The sequence below is a fragment of the Protomyctophum parallelum genome (assembly GCF_964188405.1).
Source record: "Protomyctophum parallelum genome assembly, chromosome: 12".
Classification (NCBI taxonomy): Eukaryota; Metazoa; Chordata; class Actinopteri; order Myctophiformes; family Myctophidae; genus Protomyctophum; species Protomyctophum parallelum.
In genome coordinates, this window is record NC_139712.1 from 25,317,211 (window position 1) to 25,333,315 (window position 16,105).

The window sequence follows — 16,105 nt, forward strand, 5'->3', positions numbered from 1 at the left end:
AGGCCTCATTAGATTAGATTAGATTAGATTCAATGTATTGTCACTGCACACAAATACCTTGACAATGAAATGAATAGTGGCGTCCAACCAGAGTGCAATACAGTAATGCAATAATGGGAATAAATACACTTGTTGAATGTACAGAATGTACAGTATGTACAGTAATATATAATAAAGGAAATCAATAGAAAAATAGACAATGAAGTATAAGTATAAATGAGTATGCATATATATACACACCCACCCACCCACACAAGCCATAAGCCATAACATGCTAGTGTAAGTATGATGTGAGCATGAGAGTTCAGATGGGAAGGAGGAAGGGGGGACGGAAGGGGGTATCATTGTTCAGTGTCATTGAAGAGGGGGAGAGTTCAGCAGGGAGACAGCAACAGGAAAGAAGCTGTTCCTGAGCCTACTAGTGCGAGAACCAATAGACCTATAGCGTCTCCCGGATGGAAGAAGGGTAAAGAGTCTGTGGTTTGGGTGAGAGGGGTCTTTCAGGATGCCTCTCGCCCTACGCAGACATCTTTGGCGCTGTAGATCCTCAATGGACGGGAGTTGGGTGCCAATGATGTACTGGGCCGTTTTTACTACCCGTTGCAGGGCCTTCCGATCAGACACTGTGCAGCTGTTGTACCACACTGAGATGCAGTTAGTCAAGATGCTCTCAATGGTGCAGCGGTAAAAGTTCACCAGAATTCGGGGATCAAGGTGAGCCTTCCTCAGTCTCCTTAGGAAATATAGACGATGCTGCGCCTTCTTGAACAGGGTGGAGCAGTTGATAGCTCATGAGAGGTCCTCAGAGAGGTGAACACCCAGGAACTTGAAGCTGGACTCCCGCTCCACCACCGCCCCGTTGATGTGGATCGGGGTGTGGTCACAGAGGTTAGTTCTCCTATAGTCCACAATTAGCTCCTTGGTCTTCGTGGTGCTGGACCTCCTCCCTGTAGGCCGACTCGTTATTGTTTTTAATCAGGCCTACCACCGTGGTGTCATCCGCGAACTTGATGATGGTGTTGGAGCCATGCACCGGAACGCAGTCAAAGGTGAAGAGGGAGTAGAGGAGAGGACTAAGCACACAGCCCTGTGGTACGGCGGTGTTCAGTGTCAGGGTGGAGGAGGTGTGATTATCCAACCTAACAGACTGGGGTCTGTTGGTCAGAAAGTCCAAAATCCAGTTGCAGAGTGTGGTGCTGATGCCAAGGTGGTGAAGTTTGATGACCAGTTTAGAGGGGATGATGGTATTGAATGCGGAGCTGAAATCAATGAACAGTATCCTTACATAGGTGTTGGTGAGTTCCAGGTGAGTGAGGGCAGTGTGAATTGCAGTGTTGATGGCATCCTCAGTTGACCTGTTGTGACGGTAGGCATACTGATGAGGGTCCAGGGTCGGGGGTAGGCAGGTTTTCAGGTGAGCCAGTACCAGCCTCTCTAGGCACTTGGTGATGATGGTGGTGAGTGCCACAGGGCTGAAGTCATTCAGGCATGTTGCTGTGGAATGCTTTGGTACTGGCACGATGGTAGCTGTTTTGAGACAGACAGGAATGACTGCCTGAGACAGAGAGAGGTTGAAAATATCATAGAAAACTCCTGCCAGCTGCTCAGCGCATGCCCTCAATACACGACCAGGAATGCCGTCAGGGCCTGCAGCCTTCCTTGCACTCAATGGGCATCAATGACTGAACCAAGGAAGATGAACTCTGCGTCGCTACGCCATCCTCATCATCTAGGCGTTGGACTAATGAGAGACGGCCAACACTGGTCTTGTCATCTGACATTGCGGACATGAAACATCTACAGCCAATGAACTTTATATCAACAGATCTGACGTGATCTGCAGTATTTAGCCTGGAACAATACTGTGAAGTTCAGTTCAGTTCCGGAGTTGAGTTCAGCTTCGGTGATTCATTTGGAATCAACAATTGATTATTCTAAATTATATTGATGTATCATACATAGACTGTAAAAAATATGGACAAAGCGTTCCCCGGGTCTAACATGGACGTAAAATGAAGCCTGTTATTCCTGCACTGTAAGTCGCCATCTTTCTAGATCCGTTTGGGCCCAGCTGGCCATTGGCTGGCTCCGTTTGGGCCCAGCTGGCCATTGGCTGCCCAGACAACGAGGCGGGACTTCCCCCCCCTTCTTCTCCGTTGGTTTTTATTTTGACTCGAGTGGGTGGGGAATCCCGATCATAGACTGTAACGGTAGCCACGCCCCTCAGAACATACGCAACTTTATGGTCATTTATTTTATAAATGGGACGATCATTTTCCAAAAAGAATATTATGACATTAGAAATGAGACTTTAAACTAGTGACTGGAAGCAGAAAGTATTCATGACCATGTTTATTAACGTAATACAGTCTAGGTGAAGTTGGGCCCAAATACATGGACTTCTATGGGGCTATGGGTTTTTTTGGGTCCAGTGACAGCGCCACAACAGGCCATTATATGAACTTTCAGGAGTTTCAGGCTTCACAAAATATCTGTCTGACTGCCCCCCTGGTATCATACTATAATATTCTGAACCTGTAGCACATTCTCTATGTACATTGACTTTATACCTACTAAAATAATTGGTTAAACCTTAAACTCTCTCCGAACTTTAATTCATCCTGCCTCCAAATCATTTTTTAAGGTACAGTGATGGTCATTTAACGGGCTACTCACTCATTTTTAAGGTAAATACAGCACGGTATTTAATTGGTCTCCCTGCTGGGTTATTTGAAGTTATAGATTTACAGTATATTTCCAAATTATACAGTCCTTTCAAAGCTATCATTATTAAAAGATGCTATTTTTTTATATCCATCACTTGTCATGGTAGAAAAAGGTAAAAGATCGAAAAATACTCTTCCAGCCTCACTCCATATCAGCACTTTGCCCTAGGCATGAGACCCCCTACCGTTACTTTACTTACGTATGCTGCTTCACACGGGCAGATGCAAAAGATACAAAGATGCAAATCTACACAGAGCCACAGTGTATTTGTAACTGTTGAGCAGCAGGAGGACGTTTGTTAAACAGCTCAACCACTGTATCTTCCAACAACACAGATACAATGAATTACTCACCTAATGCTGCAGCTGTTCCATGTTTAAGTATTTCCAAAGTGTATATACATTGGTTAAGTGACGCATGGTTTTCATATCTAAATCATGGTCACGGTCACGTCTGTTAGCGACTCGCACTGAGTCTGAACGAATCACTTTCACTGTCACGGCAGCTTGCTAGTCAAGGCATGTTTTCTAGGGGTATTAACATTGTTTAGAATTTAATATGTTTAGATCAGACCAGCAATTAATCATTGATACTTCGTCACACGCACACATGCACGCACGCGATTGATGACAACATGTACACCTAATAATGTCTGGTACTTTCTTCTTCTAAGTAACTGTAGAAGCGACTTTTTGGGATTATCAGTGATGAGCTCATGGATGATGACATGTAGGGTTAAATGCTGCTTTGTAACAAGAAAAATGTGCTCTCAAACTAACCTGGATTCAATTTATCTGCACTACAGCTTTGAAACCATCCTGAAAAGGACACAAAAAATATTCTGTACCTGGCCCATGCTGGGGCCAATGGCCATAAAGGCATTTGTCTATCAATTGTAGTTCTTGCAATCCACTTATTTGAGACATTAAGCATCACACAGCTGGATTGGCTTTGGCGGCGGAAATAACAACTGGGACGTTCCTGTTCATGATATCTGCAATGCTCCTGGTCTCCAAAAGTCACTGGCTTTGCCTCTCTTCCATGTGCTAACAGGCTGTGAATAGGCAGTTTTGGAGGCAACACTGGATCTGACAGGCAACCTACAGTATAGTTGCCCTCACCTTGGAGCCTGTGCAGATCAACTCTGATGTCCAGCGACTCCTTCATCTGCGTCTTCAGCTATCTCGATTCCCCATACAGTACATCTAGCGATTCTAGCCAGTTGTGTTTTCCACATCAACATGTTTCTTTAGCACATCCATGTGGTTGCAGTGGCTAATCCCATCCCCCTGCTATTGTGTCTGCATGGTTGTCATATTCATGATTTCAGTATATGGGACTCCATAACAGTAAGTAGTACAAGTAAGTAGGTCAAAGTGCCTTCTTATCAGAGTCGGAGGTGCCCAGGATCAAAGCCATGGCATAGTCATAGAGGGTATGCACAGGACATCATCATCATCATACCCGGAAGTTATGCGGGAACGCCTACCGAGTGGGAAAAATAAACACTTTCTGGCCTTGACAGCTCATACCTCCAAACAGAAATCTGATTGCATTAAACAACGTTAAACTCACTTTGCCACTCACTTTATGCATGCACATACTCTATTGTGGTTGAAAGGTGAGTGCTCTACTGAGCAACCAGGCCACCCTCATGTGAGGGTGGCCTGCACCAATAATGAGGGTCTAGACGACAACATACAGTATAAGAACATTCCAATGTTTCTAATGCTAAAGTAAAAACATACAAATAGACACAAGTTTGCCAATATAGTGTGAAATGTTAAGGTACAACAAGGTATTTTCATATTGCCTCCATCTTGGACATATGCAAATTAGGTGTCCAGACACACCCAATCATAAAGATTCCAAAGTATTCCAAAATGTTTCTTATCGTCAAACATCCTGAAATGGACACCAAGCATGTTCTAAATCATTAGAACATGCCCTGGACTACATATGGGCCAAATATGGTGCTTTTAGACTAATTAGCACGACATATCCCTAAGGGCCTGGACTAAAGAGGACAATTGTCACTATAAATTATAAAAAACTGGTTTCTTCACAATTGATCTTAAATCAGAATATTTCATTGTATTCCCCATATATGAAAACATGAAAGAGGACATTTCAGTCTATTTTCTACCATGTTTAGTCAAACATAATGTGTTTTATTATGTTTCAGCATAGTGGTGGCCGCCATCTTTAAATGGTCCATTTTGAGGGCTTAGCATCCATTTTTGAGCTTGGCATACAGCAGATTTGGATTCAGCAGACCTTAATACAATACCCCTAGAAAACACGATTTGCCTTCGGAGTTCATATATTTGGGAAAGTGACCCAGACTATGCTTGTTTACAACCGAAACTGACTTCCTCTATCTGACTTCTTCAAAATAAGAGCGACTTGTAATGATTAGTCAACACTAGTTTTATTTGTAAGTTCTACTTAGGCGTTAGGCACGTCAAGTGCCTGGCTGTATGCACCAGTCTGGAGGATTCTCCAAATTCCTGTTTCAGCTGTTGTTATGCAAACGCGCATGGCATGCCTTTGATCTGTCGTGCATCCAACATTTTGACGACCAAATACATTGAGAATATAATTTGCTGACAGTGGGGGAAAAATAAGTACATTTTGGTTGAGCATTTCTTGGGGGTGCCCCCTCAAAAATATCTGTGAAGTTTCCTTCATCTCTTCTAGTTCTGTGGTCGTGCTTTCAGTCAGTGGGTTTTTTTTATGTTTCAAAGAAGTGTTATCTTTAGGCCATTTACACCTGATGCTGATTATTAAAAAAAGTCTTCTAAATCATGACAGCTTCATGAATATATCAGTGGTTCTCAACCTTTCCATGTCAAGGACCCCCAGAATTATCTGTATTTGGCCGACAACCCCATCTGAAAATATGTCCACACAACAGCTAACATATAACATAATGCTTTAAAACACCGAAAGGCGTTCCTGTCCTGAATGGATTAACGTCCATAGAAGTCTTATCTTTAATGTTCATAGAAGTCTTATGTTTAATGTTCACAGAAGTCTTATCTATAATGGTATGAGCTGAGAGGATGATGTTCTTCTGAAGTCTTTTTGAAGTGTCAGCGTCAGCATTATTGATCTCAGACGAAGCTGAAACATTAATTTACTGTGATGGGATGAAGACCTACATATACACATAAATTACTTCCTCTGTGCTCCCGTTAATTTCAATTTAAACTTTTGGATTGCGTTTGTACGATGTTATGTAGTCGTTCCAATTCTTAACACCAACAGCAATTAGCCCATGCAGCGATAGCTTGGAGGTCTGTTAAACAGGCTTCTCGCGGGTGTGTCTGTGAATTTGAATTGTTGGATTGGCTGTAAGAGCTGGTGAAGAAAATTAATGAATGACCGCTTCTCCCTCAAGAACTATACTTCTGGCATGCCTTGATCTGGGCGCTGCCTGGAACTCACATCGGTGTTGATTTTGTTGACTAATACTATGACGAAAAATGTCCGTCGACTACCTTTCTTCACTGACGAAAACTAAATTGAAAGCTAAGCTATGATGACTAAAACTGAGACAAAATATATTGACAATTTCGTCAACAAATAAAAACTAAAGACTAAAATGTTATAGTAAAGGGAACTAGTGGAGAAGAGATCCAGTATAAGTAAAAGGCAGTCATTTTACACTTGGTTGCATGCTGAAAATAGCAGATCTGCTATTGGTGTCACACTCGATGGACAGTTAATTCATCAGCGTGGGTGTAAACCACAGTACGACCTATTAGACAGAAGGTGACTGGTGGAGAAAGGTTCACTGACTAGATCCTCTTCTTCACCTGTGAGATTGTGCATGCGGGGCAGACATTCGGGTCTCTTCTGTCCCCATGGGACCACTTCTGAGAACAGATTGAATGGAGCCCGCACACCACAGGTACAAGAAAGAAGTTCTTTATTGAAAATTCTGACAACGTTTCGATCTATTTGATCTTCATCTGATGACCTGAAACGTTTTTTTTTCAATAAAGAACGTCTTTCCATGTACCTGTGGTGTGCGGGCTCCATCCAATATCTACTGACGTTTCTTTAGCCTGCAGCACCCAGCCTGTCGTTGTGCGTATTCTACGTCCGCACCACTTCTGAGAATCTCATCTCATGGTGAATGCATGGGACTGACTGTGCATTGAGCAGGCTGGAACAGAGCCTTTCTCTCACTCTGTCGTCTGTGCACATGCGTGCGTGTGTGCGTGTCTGCGTGCGTGCGTGCGTGTGCATGCGTGCGTGCCTGCGTAAATAAATAATTGGACGCTGGCAGCTTTGGAGTTTTTTAAATGTCATCAGATCAACAGTCCTGCACTGAGTAAAGGAACATGCATCAAAGTGATGATGATTGCGTCCACCTGTTGAACTCCCCGCATCTGCATATTTATTATTTACGACAACAAGGAGAAAAACAAATGTGTGCAGTGGGCTCGTTATAGCGCGGCTGAGGTTATTGATGGCGCCCACTCAGCGTCAATACTCTGTCGGCCGCGTGCTGCGCGTTTGTTTACACAAGCAATAGTTTGGATCACAGTGGCGATACATCACCAAGCAAACCACCCACACACGCAGTTCTGGTCCAAAAAACTAAATACACAGAGCTGAATGTAGTTATACAAACGCAACCCGAGAGATTAACACATCTAGGACCGAGACCGGATTCTACAAACGTCTTCTAAATGCTGACAATTTTCTGAAAAAAAACCTTATGTTTCTATGTCAACGACTCCAGATAATATGTATTTGGCTGCCGACCCCCAATCTAAAACAATATGTTATTCCAGGCAAACATTTGAGTTAAAAACATTCGCCGTGAAATAATATATATCCCAAGAATTGCACACATTTTCATTTTCACAACTTTTCAAAAATATTTTAAAATAATGGTTTAAGATGGTTAAAAGCTAAGGTGACACAGATGCGTTCCAGTCCTTAACGGCTTAATGTGCTTTGGAATATTTTTTTGCAGAAATATTAAAAGCAATAAATCAGGGGGTAATGGTGGCGGAGGCAAAACGCCTCCACCACCATAAATAATAAGAGCAGGACAATTATGCTGCAGCAGCACAAAAACAACCGCTTACGTTTGCTTCCAAGTGTATAAAAGATCCATATTTATCATCGGAATCGGCTAACGGCCCCCGTTGGCCTGACGAATTATCGCCGGGTCTTACGTCTTAACTTAAGACCCGAAAGGGGAGGGGGGGGGGGGGGGGATTGAAAAGTGAAAGTGCTGCAAGCGCTCCATTTGTTTCCATCTGACATCTAACTAAATAATCACCACATGCCCCATTATATTTCTGACATCTAACTTCTACAGACCAGACAACATGAGTCTTGACATCTGACTTATACAGACAAACAACATGATTTATGACTTTTATTTATTTATATTATTTTATAATTAGGCAATTCATATGTGACCAGTGCCAGTGGTTTAATACACAAGGGGGCCATGGTCATTTTTCAGTTCTTTACATATTATGAAACTGCACACTGTAACCTTTCATATGATGTATTGCTCATTGAAATTGGGGGGGAAATGAAGAAGATATGACCATTTGAAACTTGTTTAACTGTAAACACCAAAGTACAGAATTAGCCGTTCTAAGATTTCAAATTATTTAGCATCTCTGAGCCAAGGAATGGGTGTGACAATGGTCACTTGTCTCCACCCCTAGATACTTGCATAAACACTCCCCCCATCCTCTAACCACTCCACACTGTCAACTGCACAGAATGACTTGAGTGGACACTTAGTAAAAGAAGCCAGAAGGTCATCTAGAACTCTTAGAATAAGAATAAATAGAGATGATAATGTATCAATATTGCAATATAGAAATATAGGACGGACGTTGTTTAGTGTATGTTTTGTAATAATACAATCTAAAAAATAACTAGTAGGCTAATTGAGTTTTCAAATAATTACATGTAGAGTAAAACTACTTGCCGCTAACACTGCAAGTAGGCTATAATTTATTCCATGGAGTTACTTGTAGTTTTAGACCCATGCTTTTAATTGCTAAATTTAAAAATGCTGTATGTTTACATTACATTATTAATATGTACAAAGGTACCTTTTTACCCCTAAATGCATGGCTTGAATCAGCCGTGCACTGATGTGAAAGAGTCAAAACCTTACCAACAGAAAGTCAGGGGAAAAAATACCTTAGACGTGTGTTATGATGCTTCCACTTTGAAGTACTACACTATGTCTTCTCATTCAATATTTGAACAACAATGTCACAGATTGATCAAATTATATTAAAGACGGATTTCACCGCGACGCGCGATCACGCATGGATGTTATGGATGGATCAAATTATATAAAAGACGGATTTTACCGCGACGCGCGATCACGCACAATGTTATTAATTCATGTAGGCTATTGATCATCAGGCAGCTGCATCCAACGGTAATAAAGTTACAGAGATTAAAACACAGTGCTAAACATGCACATGTGTGCACTGAAATAAAGGACAGAAGAATGGATTTACAACTAAGACAATCGTCAGAATGCGTGTGGTCCGTGTGGAGACCACAAACAAACAGCAACTTTTTCTTCAGTGGACGACGGGTAAATCAGTTAATTTATACTTTTATTACAACATCCAACAGCATCATATCAAGTTAACAAAAATGCTGATGTTGTAGGCTATTTATTGACTATTGTCACAAACACACGGCTACTGTAACTGGAGAACAAAGATAGCTATGGCCAATCGAAACGACTCTATGTAAATACGTGCAGGAATGTTCACACCCCCAAAATACGGCAAATAAACTGTACTTATAGAGACATTTTTGCAATGTAAATACAACGACTTAATGACACTAAAACGACTTTCTGATGGAATAAAAACATTCTTTAACATTCCAACTGTTTTAATGTGGCTAAAAACGAAAAACACCCAAAAAAAAGAAATAATCTATTTGGTCCTATAGTGACATAACAGAGTTGGCGACTTGTGGTTCAAATTACTGGCACTGGTCACATATTTGCTCTAAGGCTGCAGTCCACGCATCAACGCTCAGCACACAAAACTCCCACACACACACACACACACACACACACACACAGTGTTGTCTGACTCACCCAGATGTTGCCGTCCTGGTAGTACGGTTTCCAGTTCCGTCCTGTGTCGCTGTGAAGGAGGCGGTACCGCGTGGTCCAGTCAGAGCTGCTGTAGCGGCCCTGCGTCGCGACGGCGCTCACCTGCATCCTGGAGCCCAAATCCACCTGGAGCCACTGGTAATGATCCGTGTCCAGAGGAGACCAGCCGCCTGCACCTGTCACACAACACAATGGTTAATGTTGAGGAGAACATCCGGCTCGAAGGACCATTACAACAACACAACGATCAGTGTTCCGAGAGATTGTCCGGCTCAAAGGACCATAATAACAACAACAACACAATGATCAGTGTTGAGGAGACCATCCGGCTCGAAGGACCATTACAACAACCGAATGATAAGTGTTGACGAGACCATCCAACTCGAAGGACCATTACAACAACACAACGATCAGTGTCCAGAGGAGACTACCAGCCACTAGGGTTGTAGGCCCGCTAACTATTCCACAATCTCCGAATGCTACTGGACATAGAGTCTGGAACTACACCTCCAGAAATCTGAGTAAGGAATCTGCCATTTTGGTTCACAAAAATATATTTTTAAGTAAAGTTACATTTATTTATTTTATTTCGATTTCTGCTAAGCAGCAAGCTGTATTTGCTTAGATGATTTTGATTTAAATTAATGCCACTAGAAAGACAAAACGGAAGTGGGGAGCAGGCTTCACTTCCGCTTTATCGCTTGCGCATGATCAGAGCTTGCGTTCTCCAGACTGTATGATGGAACTATGAGAGTTGTGAGAGGCAACAGTCTGGCAACGTGAGATTACTAGGGTTGGGACGATAAATGCTATTATCGTTTATCGTGATAATATTTTTTCAATATAATCATATTGCAGAGATTTTAATTGACCGTGAAATTGTCCTCCGTCATACACTAATCCAGTCCTGGGCGCTACTCTCCCTCTGCCAACCTGGGGAGAGCTCCGAACAGAGCTCATGCTTCCTTCAAAGCACGAGGAGTGAGCAGGACGCTTCCTATCACTTGACAGGATTAGTATGCGATATTGTATTATAAAACTTTACTTACATTTAATATATGTACATGACTAAGTAGGTCAGAGCAATCTTTTTGTCAGTATCAGCCAAGAATACGAGTTCAAACCCATGACCGCGTGGTCGAAACGAAAGGCAATATATCTGTGTTGACTGATCTACCCAGACCAAAAAATAACAAACAAAAACATATGTGATGTGGTTCAGTTGAGGCAGAAATGGGTTGCAAGGTAAGAGCAAATAAGTGAATGATAGATAAGAAAATAATCTGAGCTGCAGAGAGATAGGATTGATGCATAGAGCCTGTGAGAAGATGAAGAAGAGTAGAGTAGAGTAGAGTAGAGTAGGAGAGTAGAGGAGAGGAGAGGAGAGGAGAGGAGAGGAGAGGAGAGGAGAGGAGAGGAGAGGAGAGGAGAGTTGTAGGGAAGCCTTAAGAAGAGAGGAGAGGAGAGGAGAGGAGAGGAGAGGAGAGGAGAGGAGAGGAGAGGAGAGGAGAGGAGAGGAGAGGAGAGGAGAGGAGAGGAGAGGAGAGGGACAGCCAGAGAAAGAAGGAGTAAAATAACGACAGATTGAGAATGACAGATAAGCAGGGTGGGTGTTGGTGGCTGAGGCTGCAAAGCACATGCACATGCACGCGCACACGCCAATTTGTGGTATAGACACACGCATCCTTCGGCTCTGGGCCGTCTGTACTCAAGAGAGGGGGAAGCTTCCACGTGCAGCACAGAGCGGACGTTGGGTAGGCCAATCAGAGGCAAAAGTCACGGAAAAGACGCGCTGTGATTGGCCAGTATAGTCTCTTGAGTGGCAGCGACGCAGCAAGCCTTCAGCAACTCATGTCGATACATGTTGGTCACTCCACTCCACAGGTCACTCTACTGAACTGTGTGGCCAATGAGTTCGATCCAATGAACTGCCACGGCCAATGAGGTCGCTCCAACGAACTGCAGCGGTCAATGAGGTCGCTTCAAAAGGATTAGTACTCAATATTGTATTCAAAAACTTTACATTTAATATCTGTACATGACCAAGTATAGGTCAGAGCGTTTTGTTGTCAGTATCAGCCAAGAATAGTTCAAACCCATGACGGCGTGGTCGAAACGAAAGGCAAGAGATCTGTGTTGACTGATCTACCCAGACCAAAACATATACAAAACAAAACAGATGTGATGTGGTTCAGTTGAGGCAGAAATGGGTTGCAAGGTAAGAGCAAGTAAGTGAATGATAGATTAGAAAATGATCTAAGCTGCAGAGAGATAGGATTGATGCATCGAGCCTGTGAGAAGATGAGGAGAGAGGAGAGGAGAGGAGAGGAGAGGAGAGGAGAGGAGAGGAGAGGAGAGGAGAGGAGAGGAGAGGAGAGGAGAGGAGAGGAGAGGAGAGGAGAGGAGAGGAGAGGAGAGGAAATCAAATAACGACAGAATGACAGATAAGCAGTTGACGAAAGGCCTGGAGACGAGGGTGATGGTGGCTGAGACTGCAAAGCATTCCAAGAAACGCACGCACATCTAAACAACAGTAATTCCATATCTGATCCAATTACAAAGTCATTACACTGAGACGTCGGCCCTGTCAGATAACTAGACTGGAAACGTCAATAAAAAAAACACCTCAAAGAAATTACACAGGGAATATGTGGGGAGTGAAATGCGCACACACACGCACGCGCACACACACACACACACACACACACACACACACACACGCCAAAGCAGAAAGAACAATAGTTTTTTGTCATTGGTCATGTTTTCTAAATCTCCGTGTGTGGTTGTAATCTGTGGGAAGTATGTGTCTCTGATGTCTTGGTACAATGGACAGATGGTTAGGAAGTGTAGCTCGGTTTCCACTTCATTTAGTGTGCAGTGGGTGCATAGTCTGTCTTCTCTCGGGATACAGGTCTGCCTATGACGGCCTTTCTCGATCGCGAGACTGTGCTCACTGAGTCTGTACCTAGTTAAGATTTTTCTTTGTTTTGGGTCGGTCACAGTGCTCAGGTATTCTGCCACTGTGTATTCTCTGTTTAGGGCCAGATAGCATTCTAGTTTACTCTGCTTTTGTGTTGCTTCTTTCCAGTGTGTCAGATAGTTTTCCTTTTGCTGTTTTATAATTTGGTTTAGTCCAATGGGTTTTCTATCTCATGGCTCTGTTTGTGTTTGTGCCCGGAGTTCCAGGGCCAGCTGGCTGAGGGGGCATCTCTCTAGAGTTTTACTGTGTGCGAGTGCCTTGTTATGGAGTGCATCTAGGTCACTTTCTTTTAGGTGGTTGTAGAACTTAAGTGCTCTCTTTTTTATTTTGATTATGAGTGGGTATCGTCCTAATTCTGCCCTGCATGCATTATTTGGTGTTTTTCGCTGGGTACGGAGAATGGATTTGCAGAATTCTGTGTGTAGGGTCTCGGTTTAGTGTTTATCCCATTTTTCAAGGTCATGGTTTGCTAATGGTCCCCAGATCTCACAACCATAGAGGGAAATTGGTTCTATCACAGAGTCCAGTATTTTAAGCCATGTTTTAATTGGGATGTAGTGGCAACATAAAAAATAAAAAAAAATGAATGTCTAATATCCACCGCGGTGGCGGAGACCAGAGCCATTGAGTAATGGTTGAGACAAAGCAGTGAAAGATACATAATGCAAGTCTTACCCAATACAAAATATTTCTGTTTTATTAACACAAGGCTGCTGTACTTTATACCTCATACTTTAAATGCTTAGTATGAGGTATAAAATACAGCAGCCTTGTGTTCATAAAACAGAAAGATTGGGTATTGGGTAAGACTGAAATTATGTATCTTTCAGGACCCTTCACTGCTTTGTCTCAACCATTACTCAATGGCTCTGGTCTCAGCCACCACGGTGGATATCTTGACATTCCGTTTTTTTATTTTATGTTGCCACTACTGTTGGAGCAGCCATAAACTACACAGGTTCATCTCGATGTTCTGGGCATCTTTGTAATGTTAGTGTTAGTAAAAAAGCAGGTAAAGGAGTAAAGTTTGAGGCAAACTAACATCAGTCACTCTGCCGTTCACTGTAGTGGAAGAGGTGTGCCTGGTGAGGGTTTTACTCCCGCAGCTATGTCGAGTCCGCCTACAGGAAATACGTAGGCTGCGACCATGAGACCCGCTACGGAATCGGTCTATAGTTTTTAGTTTGTTCTAGTGGGATTGCATTTAGGAAAAATTGGTGGTTTTGGCGGCTGGGCCTTTTTTGAAATATCATGATTTTAGTCTTGGTTAGGTTCACTGTCAGGGCCCATGTCTGGGAGAATTTGTGTAGGAGATCAAGTTGCTGCTGTAGTCCTTCCTTGGTTGGGGACAGCAGCAGCAGGTCATCTGCGTAAAGTAAGCATTTGATTTCTGTGTTTGCCAAGAGGATGCCTGGAGCTGTAGACTGTTCTAACGTTTTTGCTAATTCGTTGATATAAAGTATATGTTGAAGAGTGTTGGACTCAGGCTGCATCCCTGTCTAACTCCACGGCTTTGGGGGAAAAAGTCTGTGTGCTTTTCGCCTATTTTGACTGCGCATTTGTTGTTAGTGTACATTGATTTTATGATGTCATAGGTTTTCCCCCCAATGCCACTTTCCAACAGTTTGTACATCAGACCCTCGTGCCAAATTGAATCGGATGCTTTTTTGAAGTCGACAAAGCAGGAGAATAATTTGCTTTTGTTTTTGTTTATTTGGTTGTCAATTAGGGTGTTGAGAGTGTAAATGTGGTCTGTTGTGCGATATTTTGGTAGAAAGCCAATTTGTGATTTGCTCAGGACATTGCTTTCTGTCAGAAAATTTAGAATTCTGTGGTTGAGGATCATGCAGAGTATCTTTCCGAGGTTTACACAAATCCCGCGGTAGTTATTTGGGTCATATTTGTCTCCACTTTTGTGGAGTGGCGTTATCAGCCCTTGATTCCATGTGCTGGGGAAAATCCCAGAGCTGAGCACGATATTAGGAGTTTTAATATGGCCAGTTGGAATTTGAGGTCGGTGAATTTTATCATTTCATTTAGAATTCCGTCTGCCCCACAGGCCTTCTTTGTTTTAAGTGTTTTTAATTTGTCTTGTAGTTCTTTTAGGTTGATTTGGGAATCTAGTGGATTCTGGTAGTCTTTTATGGCTGACTCTAGGTTTTGTAGTTTATATTTTATTTGTTTTTGTTCTTTGTTCTTCTCGATTGGGCCAAAGAGGCTAGAAAAATGGTTTACCCATATATCTCCATTTTGGATGGGTAATTCGTCCTGTTTTAGCTTATTAAGTCTTTTAAGTTTTCCCAGAAGCTGTTTGTCTGTATGGAATCCTCAATATCTTGCAGTTGGTTTCTAACGTGTTGATCTCTTTTTTCTCTTACTGTGTTCTTGTATTGTTTCAGTGTTTCCCCATATTAGAGACGTGTATTGTGGTTGTCTGGGTCTCTGTGTTTTTGGTTTGATAGTTTCCTTAATTTTTTCCTGAGATTCTTGCAGTCATTATCGTACCATTTGTCATTCTCAACATTTTTTCTGGCTTTCTTGTTTGATACTTTTAGGTTTGCTAGTGAGGCTGTAAGTTCGAATATATAATTGAGGCCTTCTACTGCCCTGTTTACACTTTCACTGTTTTCTTCAAAGGTTTTTTCTAGGAACTGGTCCAGTTGTGATTGGACTTGTTTTTGTCTAATAGCATTTTGGAAGGCTTCTGCGCTATGTTCCTTCCATTTGTAACGTTTTCTTATATTGTGTAGTTTGTTTGGCGTTTGTTCTTTGTGTCTGTGTGTTGATCTGTTTAGATAGGCTGTGGTTCTGTTGTGGTCTGACAGGGGTGTTTGCGGGCTGACTGTGAAAGCTCTGAGAGATGCCAGGTTCATGTCAGTGATAAAGTAATCTACACACACACACACACACACACACACACACACACTTCAAAGGGCTTTATTGGCATGAGAAAACATACATTTACATTGCCAAAGCAGAAAGCACAATGCAACAATACAGCAATACAATCAAAACAAAAAAATATGTGAAAGTCAGAATCTTCAATAGATCAATTTCTACCAAGCACGCAGGAATATGCGCGAGCACACACGCACGCACTCACACACACACACACACACACACAAACACACACTTCAAAGGGCTTTATTGGCATGAGAAAACATACATTTACATTGCCAAAGCAGAAAGCACAATGCAACAATACAGCAATACAATCAAAACAAAAAAATATGTGAAAGTCAGAATCTTCAATAGATCAA

The 16,105-nt window shown here is 42.4% G+C and overlaps 1 protein-coding gene across 1 annotated transcript in view; it reads right to left on the minus strand.

Annotated features, from left to right (window-relative positions):
• The window catches only part of LOC310867597 (contactin-associated protein-like 2), a gene marked incomplete at both ends in the record, with an annotated part of 231,746 nt that overhangs the window by 123,458 nt on the left and 92,183 nt on the right, over window positions 1-16,105 (minus strand). The window contains one exon of the mRNA XM_083777712.1: window positions 9,848-10,041. Within this exon, the coding sequence (XP_083633838.1) occupies window positions 9,848-10,041 (194 nt within the window). The remainder of the gene's footprint in view (window positions 1-9,847; window positions 10,042-16,105) is intronic.